At 53.6% G+C, this 25,066-nt stretch overlaps 1 protein-coding gene across 5 annotated transcripts in view; it reads left to right on the forward strand.

Annotated features, from left to right (window-relative positions):
- Positions 1 to 25,066, forward strand: part of gareml (GRB2 associated, regulator of MAPK1-like) — a 312,284-nt gene that overhangs the window by 247,195 nt on the left and 40,023 nt on the right. For 4 of the 5 annotated variants that reach the window (XM_072498983.1, XM_072498986.1, XM_072498984.1 and 1 more), the window contains one exon: positions 4,122 to 5,333. In XM_072498983.1, coding sequence (XP_072355084.1) covers positions 4,122 to 5,333 — 1,212 coding nt within the window. The remainder of the gene's footprint in view (positions 1 to 4,121; positions 5,334 to 25,066) is intronic. The other variant, XM_072498985.1, reaches the window with a different exon arrangement.

Here is a 25,066-nt window from a genome sequence, read left to right on the forward strand (position 1 = left end):
TTCGCAAACAAGGAAGGCGGTTCAACCTTGAGGGTCGCGAGGCTGCAGATAGTAAGTGGGGGTATAGGGCAGCCGAATTGGAACGTTAAACTCTGAAGGTTACATTGAAAATCTAACCCCAGGAGAGTGGGAGCGCAGAGGTGGGGTAGGACATAAAGTCGGTAATTCTTAAACTCTCTCCCCCGTGAGATTCGCGATGCAGAACCCTTTGATTTCTATGGAATGGGATCCCACTGCCAGAAAAAACTTTTGGGTACTCGGGTGGATTGAAAGAATCTGAACAGCGTCTTACTGTATGGATAAAACTTTCCGTGCTCCCAGAGTCGATGAGGCATGGCGTTTCATACCCGTTAACCAGCACTGTCGTTGTTGCCGTTTGGAGCATCCGGGGCCGCGACTGGTCCAGGGTCACCGAAGTCAGTCGCGGTTGCTGCATCGGGGCGTTTTCTTCAGGCCCCGTGGGGCCGTCCATGCTGGGTTCCTTGGCTGTCAGTCAAGATGGCGGCATCCACGGATCGCACGCGGTCGGGGGCGGACAAAATGGTGGCGCCCATGAATCGCACGCGGCCGGCGGGGCACAATATCACGGCACCCATCCCCCCGCATGGAGTCCGGGACCCAAAATGGCAGCGCCCGTTGGCCACACATGGATCGTTGGGGGGTTGAGTCTGTGATCCCAGTTCTTCCCTGGACATTGCGGCGACCCCCCGGGACTGGCACACCGCTGAATAATGCCCCTTCTTGCCGCAACTTTTACAGATGGCCGAGCGGGCCGGGCAGCGCTGCCGGGGGGTGTTTCGATTGCCCGCAAAAGTAGCAGCGGGGCCCCCCCGGGTAGTCTGGTGCTCTGGCCGCGCAGGCTTGTGGGGGGATGGGGGGTGCCGGGGAGTCGGTCGCAGCGGCGGTCCACGGAGCCCAAGGGGCTGCCGTGCGGTCGAGGGCATAAGCGCGGGCATTCTGCGATGCCACATCGAGCGAGGCCGCAAGGGTCTGTGCCTCCGTGAGCCCCAGCGAGTCTCTTTCCAGCAGTCGCTGGTGAATTTGGGATGCGGTCATACCTGCTAGGAAAGCAACCCTGATTAGGAGTTCTGTACGTTCGTTAGCCGTCACCAGTGGGCAGTTGCAGCTCCTTCCCAGTATTAGCAATGCGCTGTAGAACTCGTCCAGCGATTCCCCGGGGATTTGCCGTCTCATCGCGAGTTGGTGGTGTGCGTCGACCTGGTTTACGAGCCGAATGTAGATCCCTCTCAGCATGGTGAGCGCCGTCGGGAAATCCTCCGTGTCTTCGATAAGCGTGTAGATCTCCGGACTCACCCTGGAATGCAGGACCTGCATTTTCTGGTCTTCTGTAGGTCTGCGGGGGCCGTTCAGAGGTATCCCTCAAAGCACGCTAGCCAGTGTTTAAAAGTGGCCGCTGAGTTTGCCGCATGGGGGCTGATTCTCAGACACTCCAGGGCGATCCGGAGCTCCACAGTCCATTAAAGTGTGCGGAATAAATTGTAGCACAATCACTCACTCACGAGGCGAGAAGAGATGAAGTCAATCGATGGCTTTATTATGCAGACTTGTTCCCCAGCAGCTCGGTTACAGAATGCGGCTGCTGGGAGAGCCCGGGTTCTTATACTCCGCCTTACTGGGTGGAGCCAGCAGGCGGCAGATCCAATCCGGACCCAGTGTCTGTCCACCAATAGCCTCTCGGCATCACTAGGTACCGTACTACCCCTAATACATACCACCACACAGAGGCACCAGACGGGTTGTGCACAAAATTGTGAGTAACAATTTCCCACTCTCCCGATGGTACTATCCCCGCCCCCACACCTCCCTCACCCTCTACCTACATCCCCACTCCATTCCCCCTCCCCTGGTGCCCTCCGTGATCCTCGATGTGCTTGGCCCTCCTAGCTCTCCCACTAGGTCTAGGTATATCCCCAGGATGCACATCTGAGGTGGAGGCAGCCAGCTGCTTACTTCGTCCAGTGGTCTTCTGGTGGGCGACCTCTGGGGGCCAGAGGACCCTGGCTCCCTTGTCAGCGGCACATGCACAGTTGTGCCGCCTTGTCCCATGGGCTGGCTGTGAGACGCAGCTTCATCAGAGGTGTGGAACTCAGGGGAGCTGGTGGCCACCGTCGCCACTCTATGGGACAGGTCCGAATTGCCACCCAATGCCCCCTCCTGCTCGGTGCCCATAGGGCCCTGGGGTTCACCTTGCGATGGAGGGGCAGCTGCCCCTGCATCATTCCGCTCTACCAGCCCTGGCGGTTCCCTAATGCCTGCATCATGGTGTCGACGTCCTCGGCGATGCTCCTCAGTGACTGGCCCATGCTCTGCAGCGCATCGGCAATCCTACCTGCGACTGGGACAAGCTCCGCAGCACCTCCTCCATTCCCATCTGTGAGCGGGACATGTACCACAGAACATCATCAAGATTGGCCTGGTCCTGGGTCACGTTTCCCAGTGAGTCGGACATTCTGCCTAGAACCTCAGCCATGGCCATCACCGACTGCACGATGCCTTGGATACCTTCACTAATGGTGCCAATGTTGTGCACCAGGCTATACACTGCCGTCGCTACCCTAGCAGTGTTGGCTGCAGTGCCTCGTGTTGCCGGTGACATCTCCTGCGCCTGTAGCCTCTGGGACTCCTCCAAGTGGCTAAGGACCTGCTGGAGTGCCGCTGACATCTCCCTCTGAATGTCCCGGCCTCTTCCTAACATCTCCTTCAGCTCCGGGATGACCTCTTCCACAGGCTCAGCATCAGGCTGGGACCCAGCTGGGTTCTGGGATCCAGCAGACTTCCAACTGGGGGTTCCTGCCTCCACTTGATGTGCATCACCAGCTGTGTGATGCTCACCAGATTGTGCCCCAGAAGCCTGACCACTAACATTTCCCACCGAGGTGCGTGTATCTGCACTGATGGAGGGTGGGGATGACAGCTGTGATGCCTCAATCGTGTCTTCCTCGGAGCTCTCCAAAATGTTCTCCGCAAAGGCTGGAGAGGGGTCGCCCGGGATGGGCCGGCGCTATTGGCTGGAGGACCTGTGGGAGAATGGACGTGGTCAGTGGGAGGGATGGGTCAGTCAGTAAAGCAATAACAACTCACGCTTGATAGGTTCTTTGGCTGCAGCCCAGTATTTCCTCACCTCTGCAGCATCCGCCAGCCTCCACATTGGTGACCGCTCTGTCCTAGGCCACCCCAGTCACCTCCAGGGCATGCTCCTCAAAGGTGGCACACCACTGCTAGTCTAGGCCCTCTCCCAGCGATTGTGCGAGAGCTTATCCTGAAGAGATCGAGAGAGGGCATCATTAGCCATATGTGGTGAGGGGGAGCAGGGGTGTGTGTAGGAAGTGTTGCGGGGGGTTGAAGGGATGGGGGTTGAGGGAAGGTTGGGGGCGCCATGGAAAGTTGGCGGTGGATGCTCCCGTAGGGGCGGAAAGATCTTGGGGGGCAGGCGGGGAGGGGGGTGGAGGACATCCCTCCTGGCCTCCACTGCATCTAGGAGGCTGCCCAGATCTGCATCCCTGAATCTTGGGGCCTGTTTCCTTGTTGTGATTGTTGTGAGCTGGCTGGGGTTGGCTAAGGAAGTGCAGCTTAAGTGCTGCTCGACCTTGTTAACAGGAGGCTGGTGAGCGCGGTCCTGGCGAATCAGCTGGCAAGCCATCATTTGCGTCGATAAACCCATGAGGCCTCATTAAGTGGACCAATTAACATTTAATAGTGTTGCCGGCCTTGCTGGGCAGAGCACCGGGAATCTTGTGGCAGTTCCCGCTTTATAACGGATAATTGCTCCCACAATGGTTTGGCCTTGGCTACTCCTGTGGTAACAAATTCCACAGGCACTCTCTGGGTGAAGGAATTTCTCCTCATCTCTGTCCTAAATGGTCTACCCCCTATCTTCAGACTGGATCAGGGTCTCATTTGGTCCAGTAACTGCAGGAATCACTCCAAGGCAAACACCACCACTGCCATTGGTTGAGGCCCATTGTTGTGGCAATGTCAGGATTTTTTATTCCCTGTTACTGAGTCACCCAATTATTAGGAATTGTAGGCTATTGTGAGAAGTTATTGTTGTATTAATCCAGCCTATTTGAACCGTTCTGAATTTGTTCCATTTCTTTCAGGTGGTCTCTGGTGAATTCAGTGAAGATAGTGAGGTTTATAATTTCACGCTGCATGCTGGTGATGAGCTGACACTGATGGGCCAGGCTGAGATCCTCTGTGCCAAGACTGTAAAAGAAAAATCCCGCTTCAACACAATACTGCGAAAACTGGGCAAGACAAGCACACTAAGCAAACAGATCAAAGGCAAGATGCCGTGCCTTATCTGCATGAACCACAGGACCAACGAGAGCCTGAGCCTTCCCTTCCAGTGCCGAGGAAAGTTCAGCACTCGCAGCCCCCTTGAGATACAGATGCAGGAAGGAGAGCACACCATTCGCAGTATTATAGAAAAGGTCCGGTTACCGGTTAATGTCACCGTTCCTTCTCGTCCACCCCGTAACTTCTATGACCTTCATTGCATTCGTGAAGGACATCGCTATAAACTTGTCAGTATTATATCAAAGACTGTAGTCTTGTGCTGCATCATTCGTAAGGATGACATTATCCCGTTGCACTTGCTGCTGCTCGCAGACATGCCCAGGTTTGTTCTCCCTGAAGGGTTAATACGAGGCAACCCTCTGTATGAGAAGTTTGTTCAGGAGATAACTTTATTTAGCCAGGAGCATTTTAATGCTGATGAATACTCAAAGGCAGTCCGAGAGGTCAAAACGGACTTTACTGACGACTGCACTAGTCCAAGAAGAATCAGGCTTTGCTTGCAAGGGTATACAACCAATTCGCTGAATTATGCCCGAGATGAACTAACCCAATCATTTCAAAGGTTGTCCATGTGTGCTTTCAGTGGTGCTGTGTTGCATAGCAATGGGGAGGTTACTTTTCAGAGATGCAGGGATTCTATTGGGGAGCAGCAGATCATGCTGCATGAACTATTGACTCCGCCGGAAGTTGATGTGGACAGAGAGTACGTGACCCCTGATTGGACAGACAATTATTTTAGGCCTCAGGAGCAGCCTGAGATTCCTTATGAGGAGCTATGGACCAATCAAATTCCAGATAATTCGAAGGATCCCTGCGGCATGGTGACAGACAGTGAAAACAAACCACAGCAGAGTTTGATCTCTTTCTACTCTCATTCTACTGCACCCCCAATTGAGGATCCTGTTCTTTCGACACATTTGACTGCGTTACAAATGGGAGAATCCAGAATGCCAAGCCCACCCCCCGTACCTCCAAAATCAGAAGCTGTGAGTATCATAGCAAATGGATCAAGTGTAAGTTATTTTTTAATGTTTTAACTGCAAGGGACAGAATTATGGGATGGTGCATTGTATATTAATGCTCCAATGCACTGTGTTAAAGGATAATAAAGGATGGGTTCATACCAGCATTTCTCAAATATAAAGTTCCCAGCATAAACCATGCAGGAAGCACCAAGTGGAGATGGATGGTGTAGATTTTATGAATGCATCCTCTTAACGTGGAGCTTTGCATTCTGGGTATATGTATCTGGATTACAAGCCTGTGGTCTGCAAGGGATTTTATATCAATTATAATTAACAGACCAAAAAGATCCTGTCATTGCTCAATCTCGTGTGTCAAGGCACCACTTGTCCCTTTAAGAAGGTACTCGGGCTAAAACTATTTCCCAAATAGGTACTCCTGACACTTGAAACTCTCGCTGTTCCTGCTTACAACCCATCAGCAAATTACAGTCCAGTTGCTGAGCTCTTATCAACAGGTTTCATTTCTGACAAGTGGCAGTCATTTGAATTTCTGAATTCATTTATAGGACAGACTTTAGTATTTTTAGAATTAATCAAAAAATTGGGTTGTTTTATCAAAAGACCAACAACACTTTTGACAGCAATTTATGAACAGTGGCATATGAATAGAGAATCTTTTGCAGTGTAGATTAAAATTATGCCATGAGTAACAAATGCATTTATAAGAAGAGGGTCCATCATTATGAACCCATTAAAAATATTGAACAGAGAATTTTTAATGATTTGTTATGATTAATAAAAATTTATTACAGATATCATACAGTCCAATTTAACCCATTAATGTTTTTAAAACTGCTGACTAGAATTAATCAATTTGATGGGTAAACATTTTTTACCTTATTTAAAGTTTGGCAATCACTATTGCATATATCTTTGGTAACTTTACGATTATCTACATTCAAGTTGTCTGAAATGTTCCACTTTCAATGCTATAAAATTGTTAAAAGTGTCTTACGGGAAAATACTTTGCTGTGTTTTTTCAACTTGTGAGTGTAGCACAAAGTGAAAAACATGTTATTTCAGTCTGTGAACAAGCTTCAGTATTTGATAAACCTACCAATCAGAATATTACTTTTGGCAAAGTGAGACTATCTCTTAAGAACATGTGTAAATGAATCCTGCAACTAAATCCTCATTTCATTTGAAGTAAACCATTCTCTCCATATCTTATTGGTGATAAGATTAACATGTAAAAATATCACAATATATGTACCCGACTGCATTTTCAAAATAATCCTTTCAAAGAACTTGAGTCATGCTGGGAATTGTATTCACAGGTACTGGTCATCTTCCTGTATCTTGCTCAAGTACTTATTCAAAAAAATTAACCTTAGGCATGACTGTTGCAGGCTGTGTCCAGGAAAGGGAATGGGGGAGGAGGTGGTCATCGTAAGTTCTGTCCATCCCCAAACAACCCTATCACACACACACATTCTCCAGCAACTGCACCCTGCAGCCCACAGGAGTTCATAATAATTATTCATACATATGTTTAGATCCTTGGACAATTACAGGATTGTCTTGCGCCAAGGTAAGTTATATAAGCAGAATTGTGAATGTTTTTTTTAGCAGGAGTTCATATTATGCCAAAAACAATAAGTAATGTATGGAGGGTATCTGAAATTTGATACTACCGTCTTTACCAACAGTCACAATATATAAATATTGCTTAGAGCAGAGACATGATAAAATATTCTGCATGCTATCAGTAATCGTGACAATTAGGTCTGTTCACATATCGATAACTGTCTTGATTTTTGAGAGGGAATTTTATCAGGTTGATAAATTTGAAATTGAAGAAGAGCAACCATTGAATCCCGAAAGCTTACAATTGATAGAGGACCTTTATGTAACAACTTAGAAATAAACTTTGGAATTGCATCTATAATCTTGTACAATCTTTATTATTATTGTCACACGTAGGCTTACGTTAACACCGCAATGAAGTTAGTGTGAAAAGCCCCTAGTCGCCACACTCCGGCGTCTGTTCAGGTTCACAGAGGGAGAATTCCGAATGTCCAATTCGCCTAACAGCACATCTTTCAGGACTTGTGGGAGGAAACCGGAGCACCCGGAGGAAACCCACACAGACTCCGTACAGACAGTGACCCAAGCGGGAATAGAACCTGGGACTCTGGCACTGTGAAGCAACTGTGCTACCCTGTCGATCTAGCTAGATGGTGATGCTCTATTTGACATCATTGACACTAATGCTCCACAATTGTTTAATTTGAAATTTCTAATTACTCCTTTGGCTTGGCCCCCTATTAAAGAGCAAAGCTATGGAGGGAAATATGAATAATTATCGTAATATGTTACTGAACAAACTAAGAGAACTGGGGCAGTATAAAGCAATATGAAACTGACAGCACAGTTTCAGGTTCACAGCCCTGGGGCAGGGCAGACAATGGTAATGTGGCAATATCACTTGATTATTAATCCAGAGAAGCAGTCTCATCCTCTGGGGTTCAAATCCCACCATGGCACTAGTGGAATTTAAATTCAATTAATAAATCTGGAATTGAAAGCTGCCATCTGAAATGGTGATTGTGAAACTAACATTTCTAGTTTATTCATGAAAGAAAAGATACAAATTCAAAGCAACGGCCAATGTTGATTTTCATATCGGTTATACTCTGTGTTCATGGAATATAATGGTCAGGGAACAGAATTGATGATCCGTAATGTTTAATGCACATCATTTACATTTTCACTGGCACTGGAGATGGGTGCAGAAGGTTGCAGCAGTGACTGCACTTCCAGAGTATTTCACTGGCTGCATGGTAACATAATGGTTAGCATTATGGCTTCACAGCGCCAGGATCCCAGGTTCGATTCCTGGCTTGGGTCACTGTTTGTGCGGAGTCTGCACGTTCTCTCCGTGTCTGCGTGGGTTTCTCCGGGTGCTCCAGGTTCCTCCCATAAGTCCCGAAAGACGTGCTTTTAGGTAATTTGGACATTCTGAATTCTCCCTCTGTGACCCGAACAGGCAACGGAATGTGGTGACTGGGGGATTTTCACAGTAACTTCATTGCAGTGTTAATGTAAGCCTACTTGTGACAATAAAGAATATTATTATTAAAGTGTTTTGGAACGTCCAGAAGTCATGAAAGATGCTATTTAAATGCAACTTCTTTCTTTTGATTGCTACCTAAAATTGCCAATCATATGACAGTGTAATAATGATAGGAAAATTACACTGTTATGTCTTTTTACAGCCAAGACACCAGTACAGTGCCACATCCTAAACTCACTCAGTATACATTTGGCATTAACAATTACCAAACTGCAACTTCACATAAAAGATAATTTGGAGGTACATCTAGCAATTTATAATAATTAGGATTTAATTTCTTTAATTGTGGGTTCATTTTTTAAACCCGTTTTCCCTTCTACTCAACTTTATGCAAGAAGGTTGGCTTTAGGGTTATTCATTGTTACTCCTGGTCTATTGTTTCACATAATGGGTATCTCCATGGGAATCTGTCTATTTCTGTTACTTGGAAGGAGTAAGGGATGAGGAGGAAATAATAGGCATGTGTTAAAAATACAAGAATAATTCTCTTCTCTCCATTAACCTTAGAACTTCATCTAATAAAAACAGACTTATCTGAACTTGTCTGACAACGGTAGTAGCAATGGCTTAGATTCACCAATGCCAAAGTTGTGTTGCAAACTATTGTCCAGCCAAACTCCAGTGCAAGCTTAGCCTTATTGGTGTCAACCTCATTTCAACCCGGAGCTAATTATTTTTGCCCCTAGCTCTTCCTCGGCTAGCACACAGAACATTACTCTGCAGTCAACAGAGACAATTAAGCAGGGCAAACAACTACATTATTTTTCTTGTCGCCTGGGACTTTTTCATGCTGCTAGATTTCCCCAGGTCCAGGATATCTTTGTTTACACACGCTCAAAGCCTGACACCTTCCTACACACAATAGTGGGATATTCATAAACCAAAAGAATGTTCCTATGTTTGTTCATAACTATCATTCTGTCAATGTGCAAATAATCTGTGATCATCAACACTGAAAGGTGCAGGTAAATTCCTGTTTGTTCAGGGTCAATCTATATCATCAGTTTAAGGCAATTTGCCATTCCATCCTAATTGTACTTGCAAAGAAAAAGTGCATGTTTGGTTTTAGGAGACTGAGGCTGGCTCAAGACTCAAGACACCTCTGCAGTATCCCAGTGCAGCTGCTGAACAGAGGTACAGAGAGGTGTGTGCATTTACATGTGAGCCACCATAAAGTATATACAGTATGTATATGTAATATATATACAGAATATACAGTATATACAGTATATCATTGGTACAGTGAAGTAAAGATTCCAATGCCTTGATGGGTTCGGATATGTTCGGCACTGGCCAAAGTGTCAGGAATCATATTTGTTGGCTGCGCAATGGGGAAACCTTTATCAAGAAACCTTTATCAAGAAACTTGCATGGACCAACTGAAACAGAAGGGCACCAATCATCACCAACGGAATGTTGTTCAGAAACTAGGGGACCCTTCCAATCAGTTATGGACCCTCAGGAATGTTGCTGAATCTCGTGGCCGCACCCTGTCGACTGCACCAGCTCCGGGTAAACCTGGTCCAGAGGCTCAGCATCTGACTGGGACTCAGCTAGGTCCTGGGATGCGGCAGATCGCTGACTGCTGTTTCCCCTGGATGTTCCTTCCTCCACCTGATGTGCATTTGCAACTGTGTGGTACTCACCAGATTGTGCCCCAGAAGCCTGTCCACTACCTTCGCTCACCAAAGTATGTGTCTCTATGCTGGTGGAGGGTGGGGTGGCAGCTGAGATGCCCCGATGGTGGCACCCTCAGAGCTCTCTTCCGAGGTGTTCTCTTGGACATTCCTGCCTCCACCTGATGTGCATCGGATCCCCACAGCAGCCATTGGTTTTTCACCACGCCTCCGGGATTGGATTTGCCAAAGGGAGCAGGCAAGATAGATTGGAAACCGATTGGTGCGCGGTATGGTTCCTGATTTCAGCCTCTCTCGCTATCTAACCAGCCCACTCATTTACGCGCCCGGCACCACGTGGCCAGTAAATCGAGCCCAAAATGTCTCCGGGTGCTTCACAGGAGTATTAGCAAATACAATTTCATAGATTATCATAGAATTTGCAGTGCTGAAGGAGGCCATTCGGCCCATCGAGTCTGCACCGGCTCTTGGAAAGAACACCCTACCCAAGGTCAATACCTCCACCCTATCCCCATAACCAAACCCAACACTAAGGGCAATTTATGACACTAAGGGCAATTTTTATCATGGCCAATCCACCTAACCCGCACATCTTTGGACTGTGGGAGGAAACCGGAGCACCCGGAGGAAACCCACGCACACACGGGGAGGATGTGCAGACTCCGCACAGACAGTGACCCAAGCCGGAATCGAACCTAGGACCCTGAAGCTGTGAAGCAATTGTGCTATCCACAATGCTACCGTGCTGCCCTTATGACTCCACATCAAGGGACATTAGGATAGCTCAAGGGATAAGTTTAAGTGAACATATTAAAAGAAGAGAGGGAGGTTTGGGGAGGAAATTCCAGAGCTTATGGTGCAGGAGTGATCATATTGGATGAAGTGTTTTTTGTCAAGGTTCATCCCAGTCACCTCAGTAGTGCAGGACTCTGCTCTACGAGCTGCTTCCAGGGACACACAAAAGGCAAACATCAACTGTTGGTGGAGGATCATCAACTCAACGAAAGATGCTCTTTGGTCTGACCAAAGTTTGTTGGTCTTCCAGTGTGAAGAGCTTCGATGACCAAATATTGCAGCGCGGCACATTCGCTGGTCCAAAACTACATCCTGTGGGATGCATTAAACTTAGGAGCAGCTGGTACAAAGACACAATGGGAAAAGGCAATGGGGAATGGCAACTATCTAAGGACCTCCCACTACAGTATACCAAGAGGCTGGAAACTGTGTAAAACTCCTCAGGCTGTATGCTTGACAGTAAATAGATATTGGAAATATTAACTAATTGTAAGTGTAGTGAGGCATCTCAAGGTGTCATGTACCGTATTGAAAGAAACTGATTTCTTTTGGATTTGATCTAATGTCAAATTTGAACAGACATGTAGGGTGCATTTGTCAGGCCTCGTTGTGCTCATGCGAGAGCGCAACGAGGCCGGTGAATAGCGGCAGAGGCCAAAAACAGGAACAGGCGCCAGGCACCAAACAGTTTGCGATGCAACCGGCGCTCTCTCGTAGGCGAAATCGGGATCCCATCGTAGCGTGGCGAGAAAACAATTATCACCACTTAAGCCCAACTTTCATACAATTAACGGGAGCCACCCCATATCCAACAGCCTCCCGTCGTTCAGCGGCCTCCCCAGCAATCACAGATTAGTACTCCTTTTGAAAAACGTGAACCTGGCTGAAGGGATTCTATAGGGAGCCAAGGAGGTGAGTAGCCATCTTTGCTCACAGGCAAAGAGCTCGGGGCGCTGGCTTTGCCACCCCAGTGCTCAGCAGGAATTGGGGGACCCTCGCCTGAAGGGGGTGGGCACCCTCTGCAGGGGTGGGCCCCTATGTGTAGGGGGGCAGGCGCTAAGGGGGCAACCGCACGTGGCACCACCATGACAATCCCTGGATCTTGTGTACCCATTCCAGGGGCAACCCTAGCCCCTACCTGTTTGCCCCACCAACCACCCATAACCCCCACAGACTGCCGAGGCCACGGTGCTACGTATTGCCAGCAACATCTGCGCCCATAGTCTCTGGGACTCCTCCAATCGGCTACGGACCTGCTGGAGTGTCACTGACATCTCACTCTGAATGTCCCGGCTGCTCCCAAACGTCACCATCAGCTCCGGGTAACCCAATTCCAGAGGCTCAGCATCTGGCTGGGACCCAGCTGGGACCTGGGATCCAGCAGACCTCTGACTGGGGGTTCCTGCCTCCACCCTATGTATATCAGCAACTGTATGGTGCTCACCAGATTGTGCCCCAGAAGCCTATCCCACCGAGGTGTAGAGGGTGGGGATAAAAGCTGTGACGCCTCGATCGTGGCATTCTCGGAGCTCTCCTCCATGGTGTTATCCCAGGAGGCAGGGGAGGGGGATACCCGGGATGGGCCATTGGTAAGAGGACCTGTGGGAGAATGGACATGTGGGGCGAGATTCTCTGACCCCCCGCCAGGTCGGAGAATCGCCGGGGGCTGGCGTGAATTCCGCCCCCACCGGTTGCCGAATTCTCCGGCATCGGATATTCGGCGGGGGCGGGAATCGCGCCGTGCCGATTGGCGGCCCCCGCGCTCCGCGATTCTCCGGCCCGGATGGGCCGAAGTCCCGCTGCTAGAATGCCTATCCCGCCGGCGTAGATTAAACCACCTACCTTACCGGCGGGACAAGGCGGCACGGGCGGGCTCCTGGGTCCTGGGGGGGTGCGAGGCGATCTGGCCCCGGGGGGTGCCCCCACGGAGCCTGGCCCGCGATCGGGGCCCACCTATCCGCGGCGGGCCTGTGCTGTGGGGGCACTCTTTTCCTTCCGCCTTCGCCACGGCCTCCACCATGGCGGAAGAGACTCCCTCCACAGCGCATGCGCGGGGATGCCGTGAGCGGCCGCTAACGCTCCCGCGCATGCGCCGCCCGGAGATGTCATTTCCGCGCCAGCTGGCGGGGCACCAAAGGCCTTTTCCACCAGCTGGTGGGGCGAAATTAGTCCTGCGCGCGCCTAGCCCCTTAAGGTTGGGGCTCGTCCCCCCAAGATGCGGAGGATTCCGCACCTTTGGGGCGGCGCGATGCCCGACTGATTTGCGCCGTTTTGGGCGCCGGTCGGTGGACATCGCCCCGATACCAGAGAATTTCGCCCGTGGTCAGTGAGAAGGATGGGTCAGTCAGTATGGCAATAGCAACTCACATGTGACAGGTCCTCCAGGTGGGGCCCAGTGGATCCTCACCTCTGTGGCGTCCGCCGACCTCCGCGTTTGTGTTCTCTCTGTCTTCGGCCACCCCAGTCACCTTCAGGATCTGTTCCTTGAAGGTGGTTGCTCGCGTGGGGGCGGAAACGTCTTGTGGGTAGAGTGGGGCATTGGTGTCAACTCACCCGTGCTGCCAAGTGTAGGTCATTGACCTTCTTGCGACACTGGAGGCCAATCCTTCTGGTCACACTCCCCGAGCTCAACGCCGCCACAACCCCGTCCCAGTCAGCACTGGCTGCCCTGTGGCTCACCCTCCAGACCCTCCTGGCCTCCAGTGCGAGGAGCCTCTCCAGTCTGCATCCCCAAATCCTGGGGCCGGTTGTCTCGGCACCATGGCAGCGAGCTGAGTGGGGCTAGCTGGGCAAGTGCTGTTTAAGTGCTGCTCGACGTTGTTTTCGGGAGGCTGGCGAGTGTGGTGCTGGTGAATTGGCTGGCGAGCCTTCATTTGCGGCGAGAAGCCCATGTGGCCTCGTAAAGTGGTCCAATTAACGTTGAATAGCTTTGCCGGCCTCGCTGGTGTCCAGCAAGGGATGCTGGGAAAAGTGGTCAAAGGTATGTACATACAGGCTGCAGAACAGATCAAACAAAGTTGCAGCCCAGGCTTTGCAGACTTCAAACAATTTCACAGGTTGATGCGAATAACATAAGCAAAAGGCCATCTCCAGGCCCCTCCAGGATCAATAGAACTGTCCTGTTAATCACACTTGTTTACCAGACACAGCGGCACCTAACCTCCTTATTTAGAAGGGCCTACATGTTTCCAACACCTTCAGACATAGCCACTGAGTGCCCACCCCAAAATTGATATGTCAGCCCCTGATTGGACTTGATCGATTAGGCTGATCGAGCCATGATCAATTGATTGGCAAATGACCCGAGACCGCCCACCAAAAGAGTCACAAAATTCAAACAGCATTAACGTTACTGCACAGATTCATTCTTTCTCTTGGAGTAGCAGCAACTAACAATGATGACTTCCACCGGCCGACAAAGGAGACCATCCACGCTACCAACAGAAGGAAGACCAGAACCAGAAGAGAACCAGATTGATAACCAACTAACAGAGATGACAAGACCGGACTTCCGGTTGCGGCTATGTGGAAGTAAGTCGCATGTTCGGCAGCTCCTGCTAAAAACGGACTTTTGGGCCCTTTTCAGGGCCCGCAACGGCGCTTGCTCGACGTTTCCCGGTGTGGGAAGGGGACAGCAACATTCCCCCGATAGTGTATGGAGTGGACCAGGAGTGGGGCGATTAAAAAAGTGGCATTGAAGCAAAGAAAGGTGCGAGGGAGGAGGACCAAGATGGCAGCGGGCGGAGACCAGGCAGCGTGGAGGCAGTGGGCGCATGAGCAGCAGGAGCTTCTCCAGCGCTGTTTTAAGGAACTGAAAGCAGAGCTGCTGGAGCCAATGAAGGCTTCAATCGATAAGCTGCTGGAGACCCAGACAGCCCAAGGGGCGGCGATCCGGGAGGTCCGGCAGAAGGTCTCGGAGAATGAGGACTAGATCCTGGGCCTGGCGGTGAAGGTGGAGGCACACGAGGCGCTCCACAAGAAGTGGCAGGCAAGGTTCGAGGAGATGGAGAACCGGTCGAGGCGGAAAAACCTGCAGATCCTGGGTCTCCTGGAGGGGCTGGAGGGATCGGACGTGGGGGCCTACGTGGTCACCATGCTGAATTCGCTGATGGGAGCGGGGGCCTTTCAGGGACCCTTGGAGCTGGAGGGGGCCCACAGTGCTGGCGAGGAGGCCCAAGCCCAGCGAGCCGCCGCGGGCGGTGCTGATGCGGTTCCACCGGTTTGCTGATCGAGAGTCTGTGTTAAGGTGGGCCAAGAAGGAGCGGAGCAGCAGGTGGGAGAACGCGGAGGTTCGGATTTACCAGGATTGGGGTGCGGAGGTGGAGAAGAAGAGGGCCGGTTACAACCGGGCGAATGCAGTGCTGCACAGGAAGGGGGTGATGTTTGGTATGCTGCAGCCGGCGCGTCTGTGGGTCACATATAAGGATCGACAGCATTATTCCGAGTCCCCGGAGGAGGCGTGGGCCTTTGTTCAGGCCGAAAAACTGGACTCAGACTAAGGGTCGGGGATGAGGGGTCGCGGTGGAGGGATGGTTGGGGATTGCTGGGTTGTGTTTCGAGGGGGGTTTCTTTGTTTTGTTGCTTTTTGGGGGTTGGTTGGGCATTCTTTTAATTAGGTCCACCAGGCGGGCTCATGGGGGGGTGGGTGGACTGCTTGGGGGGTCGGTGGTCGGTAGGGGAGATGGGGCCCCGCGGGGTGGGGGAGAGGCCTGAGTTGGGGGTAGTGGGACCGGGCCTGGAAAGGGTGCTGCGCCAGGGGAGACTTTCAGGACTGAAGGGATGGGGCCGAAGCTGGGAAACGCGAGCTTTTTCTCCCGCAATGGGAGTGGAATGGACGAGATCCCGCTGGTGGACAAGGGGGGGGAGGGGAAGTTCCACACTGGGGGGTGGGGGTCGATGAAATGGCGGGAGTGGCCGGGGTGAGCAGGAGTCAGCTGACTTACAGGAGTGCAATGGGGGAGCAATGCAGCTAGGGGGGGGGATCTAGCTGGGGCGGGCGGGGGGGGGGGGGGTGGGGGAAGGGGGGGCGGGGACTGGGTTGCTGCTGGAATGGCCAAAGGGGGGCTGGAGTCGGTAGAGGAGGTCGGGGCGGGGGTCTGCCGCTGTAGGGAACGGGCCGTGCCGGGGGCGCGGGCATGTGGCTGGCCTAGGAAGGGATTATGGCTAGTCGGCAGGGAAGGGGGGCGGGTAGCCCCCTGATCCGGCTGATATTCTGAAATGTAAGGGGACTGAATGGGCCGGTCAAACGGGCCCGGGTGTTCGCGCACCTGAAGGGGCTGAAGGCGGATGTGGCCATGCTTCAGGAGACGCACCTGAGGGTGGCGGATCAGGTAAGGTTGAGAAAGAGGTGGGTAGGGCAGCTGTTTCATTCGGGTTTGGATGCAAAAAATCGGGGCGTGGCGATCTTGGTAGGGAAGAGAGTGTCGTTCGAGACGTCGAGCAATGTGGCAGACAATGGCGGTAGGTATGTGATGGTAAGTCGCAAGCTGCAGGGGGAGAGGGTGGTGTTGGTCAATGTATACGCCCCGAATTGGGACGATGCAGGATTCATGCGGCGTATGTTGGGCCGGTTTCCGGACCTGGAGGCAGGGGGCATGATAATGGGGGGGGGATTTCAATACGGTGCTGGATCCGACACTGGACCGCGCTAGGTCTAGGACGGGCAGGATGCCGGCGGCAGCCAAGGTGCTGAAGGGGTTCATGGACCAAATGGGAGGGGTGGATCCGTGGAGGTTTGCGAGGCCTGGGGCCAGGGAATTTTCATTCTTCTCCCATGTTCACAAGGCCTATTCCCGGATTGACTTTTTTGTCATGAGCAGGGCGCTGATTCCGAGGGTGGAGGATACGGAGTACTTGGCGATAGCCATATCTGATCATGCTCTGCACTGGGTGGACCTCGAGTTGGGGGAGGAGAGGGACCAGCGCCCGCTGTGGCGCCTCGAGGTGGGGTTGCTGGCGGACGAGGAGGTGAGCGGGCGGGTCAGGAAGTGTATAGAGAGGTACCTGGAGGCTAATGACAATGGGGAGGTGCAAGTAGGGGTGGTCTGGGAGGCGCTGAAGGCGGTGGTCAGAGGAGAGCTGATCTCCATTAGGGCACACAAGGAGAGGGGGGAAAGGAGAGAGGTCAGTGGGGGAGATGGTGAGGGTGGATAGGAGGTACGCGGAGGCCCCAAAGGAGGGATTGCTTAGGGAGCGGCATAGCCTCCAGGCTGAGTTCGATTTGTTGACCACTAGGAAGGCGGAGGCGCAGTGGAGGAAGGCGCAGGGGGCGGTATATGAATACGGAGAAAAGGCGAGCCGTATGCTGGCGCACCAGCTTCGGAAGCGAGAGGCAGCAAGGGAGATCGGGGGTATTAGGGATGGAGGAGGGAACACGGTGCAAAGTGCGGTCGGTATCAATGGGGTCTTCAGGGACTTCTTCGAGGAACTGTACCGGTCTGAGCCCCCACTGGAAGAGGGAGGGATGGGTCGCTTCTTGGACCGGCTGGGGTTTCCAAGGGTGGAGGAGGGGCAGGTGGCGGGGTTGGGGGCGCCGGTTGGGTTGGAGGAGTTGGTCAAAGAGATAGGGAACATGCAGGTGGGGAAGGCACTGGGGCCGGATGGGTTCCCGGTTGAATTTTATAAGAAGTATGTGGACCTGCTGGGCCCGCTGTTGGTAAGGACCTTCAACAAGGCAAGGGAAGGGGGGGTTCTGCTTCCAACGATGTCTAGAGCACTGATTTCCCTGATCCTGAAGCGGGACAAGGATCCCCTACAGTGTGGGTCATACAGGCCGATCTCACTCTTAAATGTAGACGCAAAGTTGCTGGCAAAGATTTTGGCTATGAGGATAGAGGACTGTGTGCCGCAGGTCATACACGAGGATCAGACGGGGTTCGTGAAAGGGTGGCAGTTGAATATCAATGTACGGAGGCTCTTGAATGTTATAATGATGCCGGCGATGGAAGGAGAGGTGAAGATAGTGGCGGCGATGGATGCGGAGAAGGCCTTTGATAGGGTGGAGTGGGGGTACCTGTGGGAGGTGTTGGAAAGGTTTGGGTTCGGGGAGGGGTTCGTCAGGTGGGTGAGGCTGCTGTATGAGGCCCCGGTGGCGAGTGTGGCCACGAACAGAAGGAGGTCAGAGTATTTCCGGCTACACCGGGGGACGAGGCAGGGGTGTCCCCTGTCCCCCCTGCTCTTTGCACTGGCGATTGAACCCCCGGCCATGGCGTTGAGGGAGTCAAGGAACTGGAGGGGGCTGGTGCAGGGTGGGGAGGAGCATCGGGTGTCGCTCTATGCGGATGATTTGCTGCTATATGTGGCGGACCCGGTGGGGGGAATGCCGGAGGTGATGAGGATCCTTAGGGAGTTCGGAGATTTCTCCGGGTACAAGCTTAATATGGGGAAGAGCGAGTTATTCGTAGTGCACCCGGGGGACCAGGAGAAGGGGATTGGTGAGCTCCCGCTAAAAAGGGCGGAGAGGAGTTTCAGGTACCTGGGGATCCAGGTGGCTAGGAGCTGGGGGACCCTGCATAAGCTTAACTTCACGAGGCTGGTGGAGCAGATGGAGGAGGAGTTTAAGAGGTGGGACGTGTTGCCACTCTCCCTGGCGGGTAGAGTGCAGTCAGTTAAAATGACGGTGCTCCCGAGGTTTGTGTTCCTGTTCCAATGCCTCCCCATCCTGATCCCTAGGGCCTTCTTCAGGCGGGTTAACAGGAGCGTTATGGGGTTTGTATGGGCGCAGAAGACCCCGAGGGTGAGAAGGGTGTTCCTGGAGCGGTGCAGGGATGGTGGGAGGGGGTTGGCGCTGCCTAATCTCTGTGAGTATTATTGGGCCGCCAACGTGGCAATGGTGCGTAACTGGGTGATGGAGGGGGATGAGGCGGCATGGAAGAGGCTGGAGATGGCGTCCTGTGTGGGCACGAGCCTGGCGGCGCTGGTGACGGCGCCGCTGCCGCTTCCTCCAGCGAGGTATACCACGAGCCCGGTGGTGGCAGCTACCCTCAGAATTTGGGGGCAATGGAGACGTCACAGGGGGGAGGTGGGGGCCTCGGTGTGGTCCCCAATTCGGGGGAACTACCAGTTTGTCCCGGGGAGGATGGATGGAGGGTTTCTGAGCTGGCACAGGGCAGGTATTAGAAGGATGGGGGACCTATTTGTGGGCAAGCAGTTCGCGAGCCTGGGTGAGCTGGAGGAGAAATTTGGGCTCCCCCCGGGAACACCTTCAGATATATGCAGGTAAGGGCGTTTGTGTAGCGCACAAAGACTCCGAGAGACGAATAGAGTGAAGTCAATGAGGCTTTATTAAGCGTGACTGTTTCCCCCGCAGTTCAGTAGTAGACTGCCTGCGGGGGAGGACTGCAGGTACTTATACTCCGCCTTCAGGGCGGAGCTAGAGGTCAATGTCCAACCAGGACCCGGGATCTGTCAGTCAATGACATCATGGCTTCACAGTCCCACATGATCCCTAATGCATACTACCACATTCACCCCTTGTTAAAAATGAACCCGGCGGGGTGATGCTTCGCATGGTGGTAAGGGTTTACAAGGCTGGTCCTGGGAGGAAAACTTTCACATGTTATAACAGTATGTACAAGGTTTTTTTTTTGTTTCAAACTATTTACAGTAATCGTCAGGAATAGACAAAATGTTCTCGTTAAAAGTCCACATTGTACTGTTAGATCGACGTCACGAGTCGGTCGGGCGGTCTGGTCGTCCGTGTCGATCGCCTCGGCCCCAGTGGTGGTGGTGGTGCTTGTTCCGGTGTTGTCTTCTCCGGGAGCCTTACGGTTTCAGCTTGGGCTTCATTCCTGGTTGGGCCTGGGAGGAGGACTGATCCTCCTGGGAAGGGGGCGGTCGCGGGGTGCGGCGGTGGCAGGAAGGGGGGGGGTTGGGTGATTGGTGTCGGGGGGGTGTGTGTGTTGCCGGCGGGCGCCAGATCTCGCAGAGAGACCGTGTCCTGTCGGCCGTCGGGGTACTCCACGTAAGCGTACTGAGGGTTCGCGTGAAGGAGGTGAACCCTTTCGACCAACGGGTCCGACTTGTGCGCCCGCACGTGCTTTCGGAGCAAGATGGGTCGTGGGGCCGCCAGCCAGGTCGACAGCGACGTTCCAGAGGAGGACTTCCTGGGGAAGACAAGGAGGCGCTCATGAGGCGTTTGGTTAGTGCTAGTACACAGTAGTGACCGGATGGAGTGGAGGGCGTCCGGAAGGACCTCCTGCCACCGTGAAACTGGGAGGTCTCTGGACCATAGGGCCAGTAGGACGGTCTTCCAGACCGTGCCGTTCTCCCTCTCTACTTTCCCGTTCCCCCGGGGGTTGTAGCTGGTCGTCCTGCTCGAGGCTATCCCGTTGCTGAGCAGGAACTGGCGCAGCTCGTCACTCATGAAGGAGGACCCCCTGTCGCTGTGGACATATGCGGGGCACCGAACAGTGTGAATATGGTGTTCAGGGCTTTAATGACTGTGGCCGCGGTCATGTCAGAACAGGGGATGGCGAATGGGAAGCGGGAGTACTCGTCCACCACATTAAGGAAGTATATGTTGCGGTCGGTGGAGGGGAGGGGTCCTTTGAAATCCAGACTAAGGCGTTCAAAGGGACGGGAAGCCTTAATCAGGTGCGCACCATCCGGCCTGAAAAAATGCGGTTTGCACTCTGCGCAGATGTGCCAGTTCCTTGTGACTGTACGGACCTCCTCTAAGGAGTATGGGAGGTTGCGGGACTTGATAAAGTGGTAAAACCGAGTGACCCCCCGGGTGGCAGAGGTCCTCGTGGAGGGTTTGGAGGCGGTTAATTTGTGCGTTGGCACATGTGCCGCGGGATAGGGCATCGGATGGCTCGTTCAGCTTTCCGGGACGATACAAGATCTCGTAGTTGAAGGTGGAGAGCTCGATCCTCCACCTTAAGATCTTGTCGTTTTTGATTTTGCCCCGCTGTGCATTATCGAACATGAAGGCTACCGACCGTTGGTCCGTGAGGAGAGTGAATCTCCTGCCGGCCAGGTAATGCCTCCAATGTCGCACAGCTTCCACTATGGCTTGGGCTTCCTTTTCCACTGAGGAGTGGCGGATTTCTGAAGCGTGGAGGGTTCGGGAGAAAAAGGCCACAGGTCTGCCCGCTTGGTTAAGGGTGGCCGCTAGAGCTACGTCGGAGGCGTCGCTCTCGACCTGGAAGGGGAGGGACTCGTCGATGGCGCGCATCGTGGCCTTTGCGATATCCGCTTTGATGCGGCTGAAGGCCTGGCAAGCCTCTGTCGACAGAGGGAAGGTCGTGGTCTGTATTAGGGGGCGGGCCTTGTCTGCGTACTGGGGGACCCACTGGGCGTAGTATGAAAAAAACCCCAGGCAGCGTTTCAGGGATTTTGAGCAGTGCGGGTGGGGAAATTCCATGAGGGCGCGCATACGTTCGGGGTCGGGGCCTATTATCCCATTGCGCACTACGTAGCCCAGGATGGCTAGCCGATTGGTGCTAAAAACGCACTTGTCCTCGTTGTACGTGAGGTTCAAGGCTTTAGCGGTCTGGAGGAATTTTTGGAGGTTGCGTCGTGGTCCTGCTGATCGTGGCCGCAGATGGTTACATTGTCGAGATACGGGAACGTGGCCCGCAACCCGTGTTGATCAACCATTCGGTCCATCTCTCGTTGGAAGACCGAGACCCCGTTTGTGACGCCAAATGGGACCCTTAGGAAATGCTATAATCGCCCGTCTGCCTCGAAGGCTGTGTACTTGCGGTCACTTTGGCCGATGGGGAGCTGATGGTAGGCGGACTTGAGGTCCACGGTGGAGAAGACTTTATATTGGGCAATCCGATTGACCATGTCGGATATGCGGGGAGAGGGTACGCATCTAGTTGTGTGTACCTGTTGATGGTCTGGCTATAGTCTATGACCATCCTTTGCTTCTCCCCTGTCTTTACTACTACCACCTGTGCTCTCCAGGGACTATTGCTGGCCTGGATTATGCCTTCCTTTAGTAGCCGCTGGACTTCGGACCGAATGAAGGTCCGGTGATGGGCGCTGTACCGTCTGCTCCTAGTGGCGACGGGTTTGCAATCCGGGGTGAGGTTTGCAAACAAGGACGGGGGTTGCACCTTGAGGGTTGCGAGGCCGCAGATAGTGAGTGGGGGTATTGGGCCGCCGAATTTGAAGGTAAGGCTCTGTAGATTGCACTGGAAGTCTAATCCCAGTAATGTGGGGGCGCAGAGTTGGGGAAGGACGTAGAGCCTGTAGTTTTTGAACTCCCTCCCCTGCACCGTTAGGGTAACTATGCAGAAGCCTTTGATCTGTACGGAGTGGGATCCTGCAGCTAGGGAAATCTTTTGTGCGCTGGGATGGGTGGTCAAAGAACAGCATCGTACCGTGTCGGGGTGGATAAAGCTCTCCGTGCTCCCGGAGTCGACTAGGCATGGTGTCTCGTGCCCGTTTATCAGCACCGTTTCATAGATTATCATAGAATTTACAGTGCAGAAGGAGGCCATTCGGCCCATCGAGTCTGCACCGGCTCTTGGAAAGAGCACCCTACCCAAGGTCAACACCGCCACCCTATCCCCATAACCCAGTAACCCCACCCAACACTAAGGGCAATTTTGGACCCTAAGGGCAATTTATCATGGCCAATCCACCTAACCTGCACATCTTTGGACTGTGGGAGGAAACCGGAGCACCCGGAGGAAACCCACGCACACACTGGGAGGATGTGCAGACTCCGCACAGACAGTGACCCAAGCCGAAATCGAACCTGGGACCCTGGAGCTGTGAAGCAATTGGCTTCACAAAAGGCTACCGTGCTGCCCCACAAGGCTACCGTGCTGCCCCTTTGCGACCGTTGTCGTCGTCGTCTGGAGTGTCCGGGGCCGAGCTTGGTCCAGCGTTATTGAAGCGAGACGTGGTTGTAGTAGTTGAGCGTCTTCTTCGAACCCCGTGGAGCCGTCGACACTGGGGTCCGTTGTTGCCGTCCAAGATGGCGTCGGGGGTGAACAAAATGGCTGCCCCATGCATCGCACATGGCTGGGGGGTCACAAGATGGCGGCGGGGGTGGACAAAATGGCCACCCCATGCGTCGTACAGGTCTGGGGTGGTCCAAGATGGCGGCGCCCTTCCTCCCCTCGTGGTGGCCGGGACCCAAAATGGCTGCGCCTGTGGGTCGCACATGGGGCGCTGGGGGGGTTGGGGAGCGTTAGGAACGCGCGGGGCTCCCTCATCGCTAGGGACAGCGGTGGTCGGGACCCAAATTGGTAACGCCGGCGGGTCATACGTGGGGCGTGGGGGGGGGGGTGTGGGGGGGCGTTTGAGCCGCGCAGAACTCCCTCTTCTCCGGGGAGAGCGGTGGTCGGGACCTAAAGTGGTAGCGCCGGCGGGTCATACATGGGGGGCGGGGGGGGGGGGTGGTTGGGGAGCGTAAACGGCGTGCAGGGCTCCCTGTTCTCCCGGGACCGCGGTGGTCGGGACCCAGAGTGGCTGCGCCTGCGGGTCGTACATGGGGCGCAGGGGGGGTTGGGGAGCGTAAGCGGCGTGCAGGGCTCCCTGTTCTCCCGGGACAGCGGCGACCTCGCGGGACCGGCACACAACCGCGAAATGGCCCTTTTTCCCGCAGCTCTTGCAGATCGCTGCGCGGGCCGGGCAGCGCTGCCGGATGGTGTTTCGCCTGGCCGCAGAAATAGTAGCGGGCGCCCCCGGTGCGACTTGGCGTTTGGACCGCGCAAGCCTGTGGGGTGTCCGGGGGGTGGGGTGGGTTTGTCGCGACGGGTACGTACGGAGCCCAATGGGCTGCCGCGCGGTCGGGGCCGTAGGCGCGGGTATTTCGCGCGGCCACGTCTAGGGAGGCTGCTAGGGCCCGTGCCTCTGAGAGTCCTAGCGACTCTTTTTCTAGAAGTCTTTGGCGGATTTGGGAGGAGTTCATACCTGCCACAAAAGCATCGCGCATTAACATGTCCGTGTGTTCATTTGCGTTCACCGACGGGCAGCTGCAGGCTCGTCCCAAAATTAGTAGCGAGGCGTAGAATTCATCTATCGATTCTCCAGGACTTTGCCATCTCGTAGCGAGTTGATAGCGAGCGTAGATCTGGTTTACTGGGCGGACATAGAGACTTTTTAGTGCTGCGAACGCCGTCTGGAAATCCTCTGCGTCTTCGATGAAAGAGAAAATCTCCGTGCTTAACCTCGAGTGCAGGACCTGTAGTTTTTGGTCTTCTGTGACCCGGCCGGTGGCCGTTCTGAGGTAGGCCTCAAAACAAGACTGCCAGTGCTTGAAAGCTGCTGCCGCGTTCACTGCGTGGGGGCTGATCCTCAGGCATTCCGGGATGATCCTGAGCTCCATAGTCCTTTTCAGTCACGCTTAATAAATTGTAGCGCACAAAGACTCCGAGAGACGAATAGAGTGAAGTCGATGAGGCTTTATTAAGCGTGACTTTATTAAGCAGTAGTAGACTGCCTGCGGGGGAGGACTCCAGGTACTTATACTCCGCCTTCAGGGCGGAGCTAGAGGTCAACGTCCAACCAGGACCCGGGATCTGTCAGCCAATGACATCATGGCTTCACAGTCCCACATGACCCCTAATGCATACTACCACAGTTTGTTCGGCGGCAGGTGGTGGAGTTCCCACTGCTGCCGCCCTGCGGGGTCCAGGACAGGGTGCTGTCGGGGGTGTGTGTTGGAGAGGGAAGGATCTTGGCAACGTATCAGGTGATGCAGGAGTAGGAGGAGGTCTCGGTGGAGGAGCTAAAAGGGAAGTGGGAGGAAGAGTTAGGTGAGGAGATTGATGAGGGGATGTGGGCGGATGCCCTGGAGAGGGTGAACTCTTCCTCCTCTTGCGCGAGGCTCAGCCTCATACAGTTTAAGGTGCTGCAAGACACATGACAGGGGCAAGGATAAGCCGTTTTTTTGGGTGCGAGGACAGGTATGCTAGGTGCTCAAGGAGCCCAGCAAATCACACCCACATGTTCTGTGCCTACCCAGCGCTGGAGGACTTTTGGAAGGGTGTAGCGAGGACGGTGTCGAGGGTGGTATATTCCAGGGTCAAGCTGGGCTGGGGGCTCGCAATATTTGGGGTTGCAGAGGAGCCGGGAGTGCAGGAGGCGAAAGAGGCCGGTATTCTGGCCTTTGCGTCCCTGGTAGCCCGGCGAAGGATTCTTCTTCAGTGGAAGGATGCGAGGCCCCCAAGCGTGGAATCCTGGATCAACGATATGGCGGGGTTCATTAAATTGGAGAGGGTGAAATTCGCCTTAAGGGGATCGGTGCA

This window comes from Scyliorhinus torazame, chromosome 4 (assembly GCF_047496885.1).
Source record: "Scyliorhinus torazame isolate Kashiwa2021f chromosome 4, sScyTor2.1, whole genome shotgun sequence".
Classification (NCBI taxonomy): Eukaryota; Metazoa; Chordata; class Chondrichthyes; order Carcharhiniformes; family Scyliorhinidae; genus Scyliorhinus; species Scyliorhinus torazame.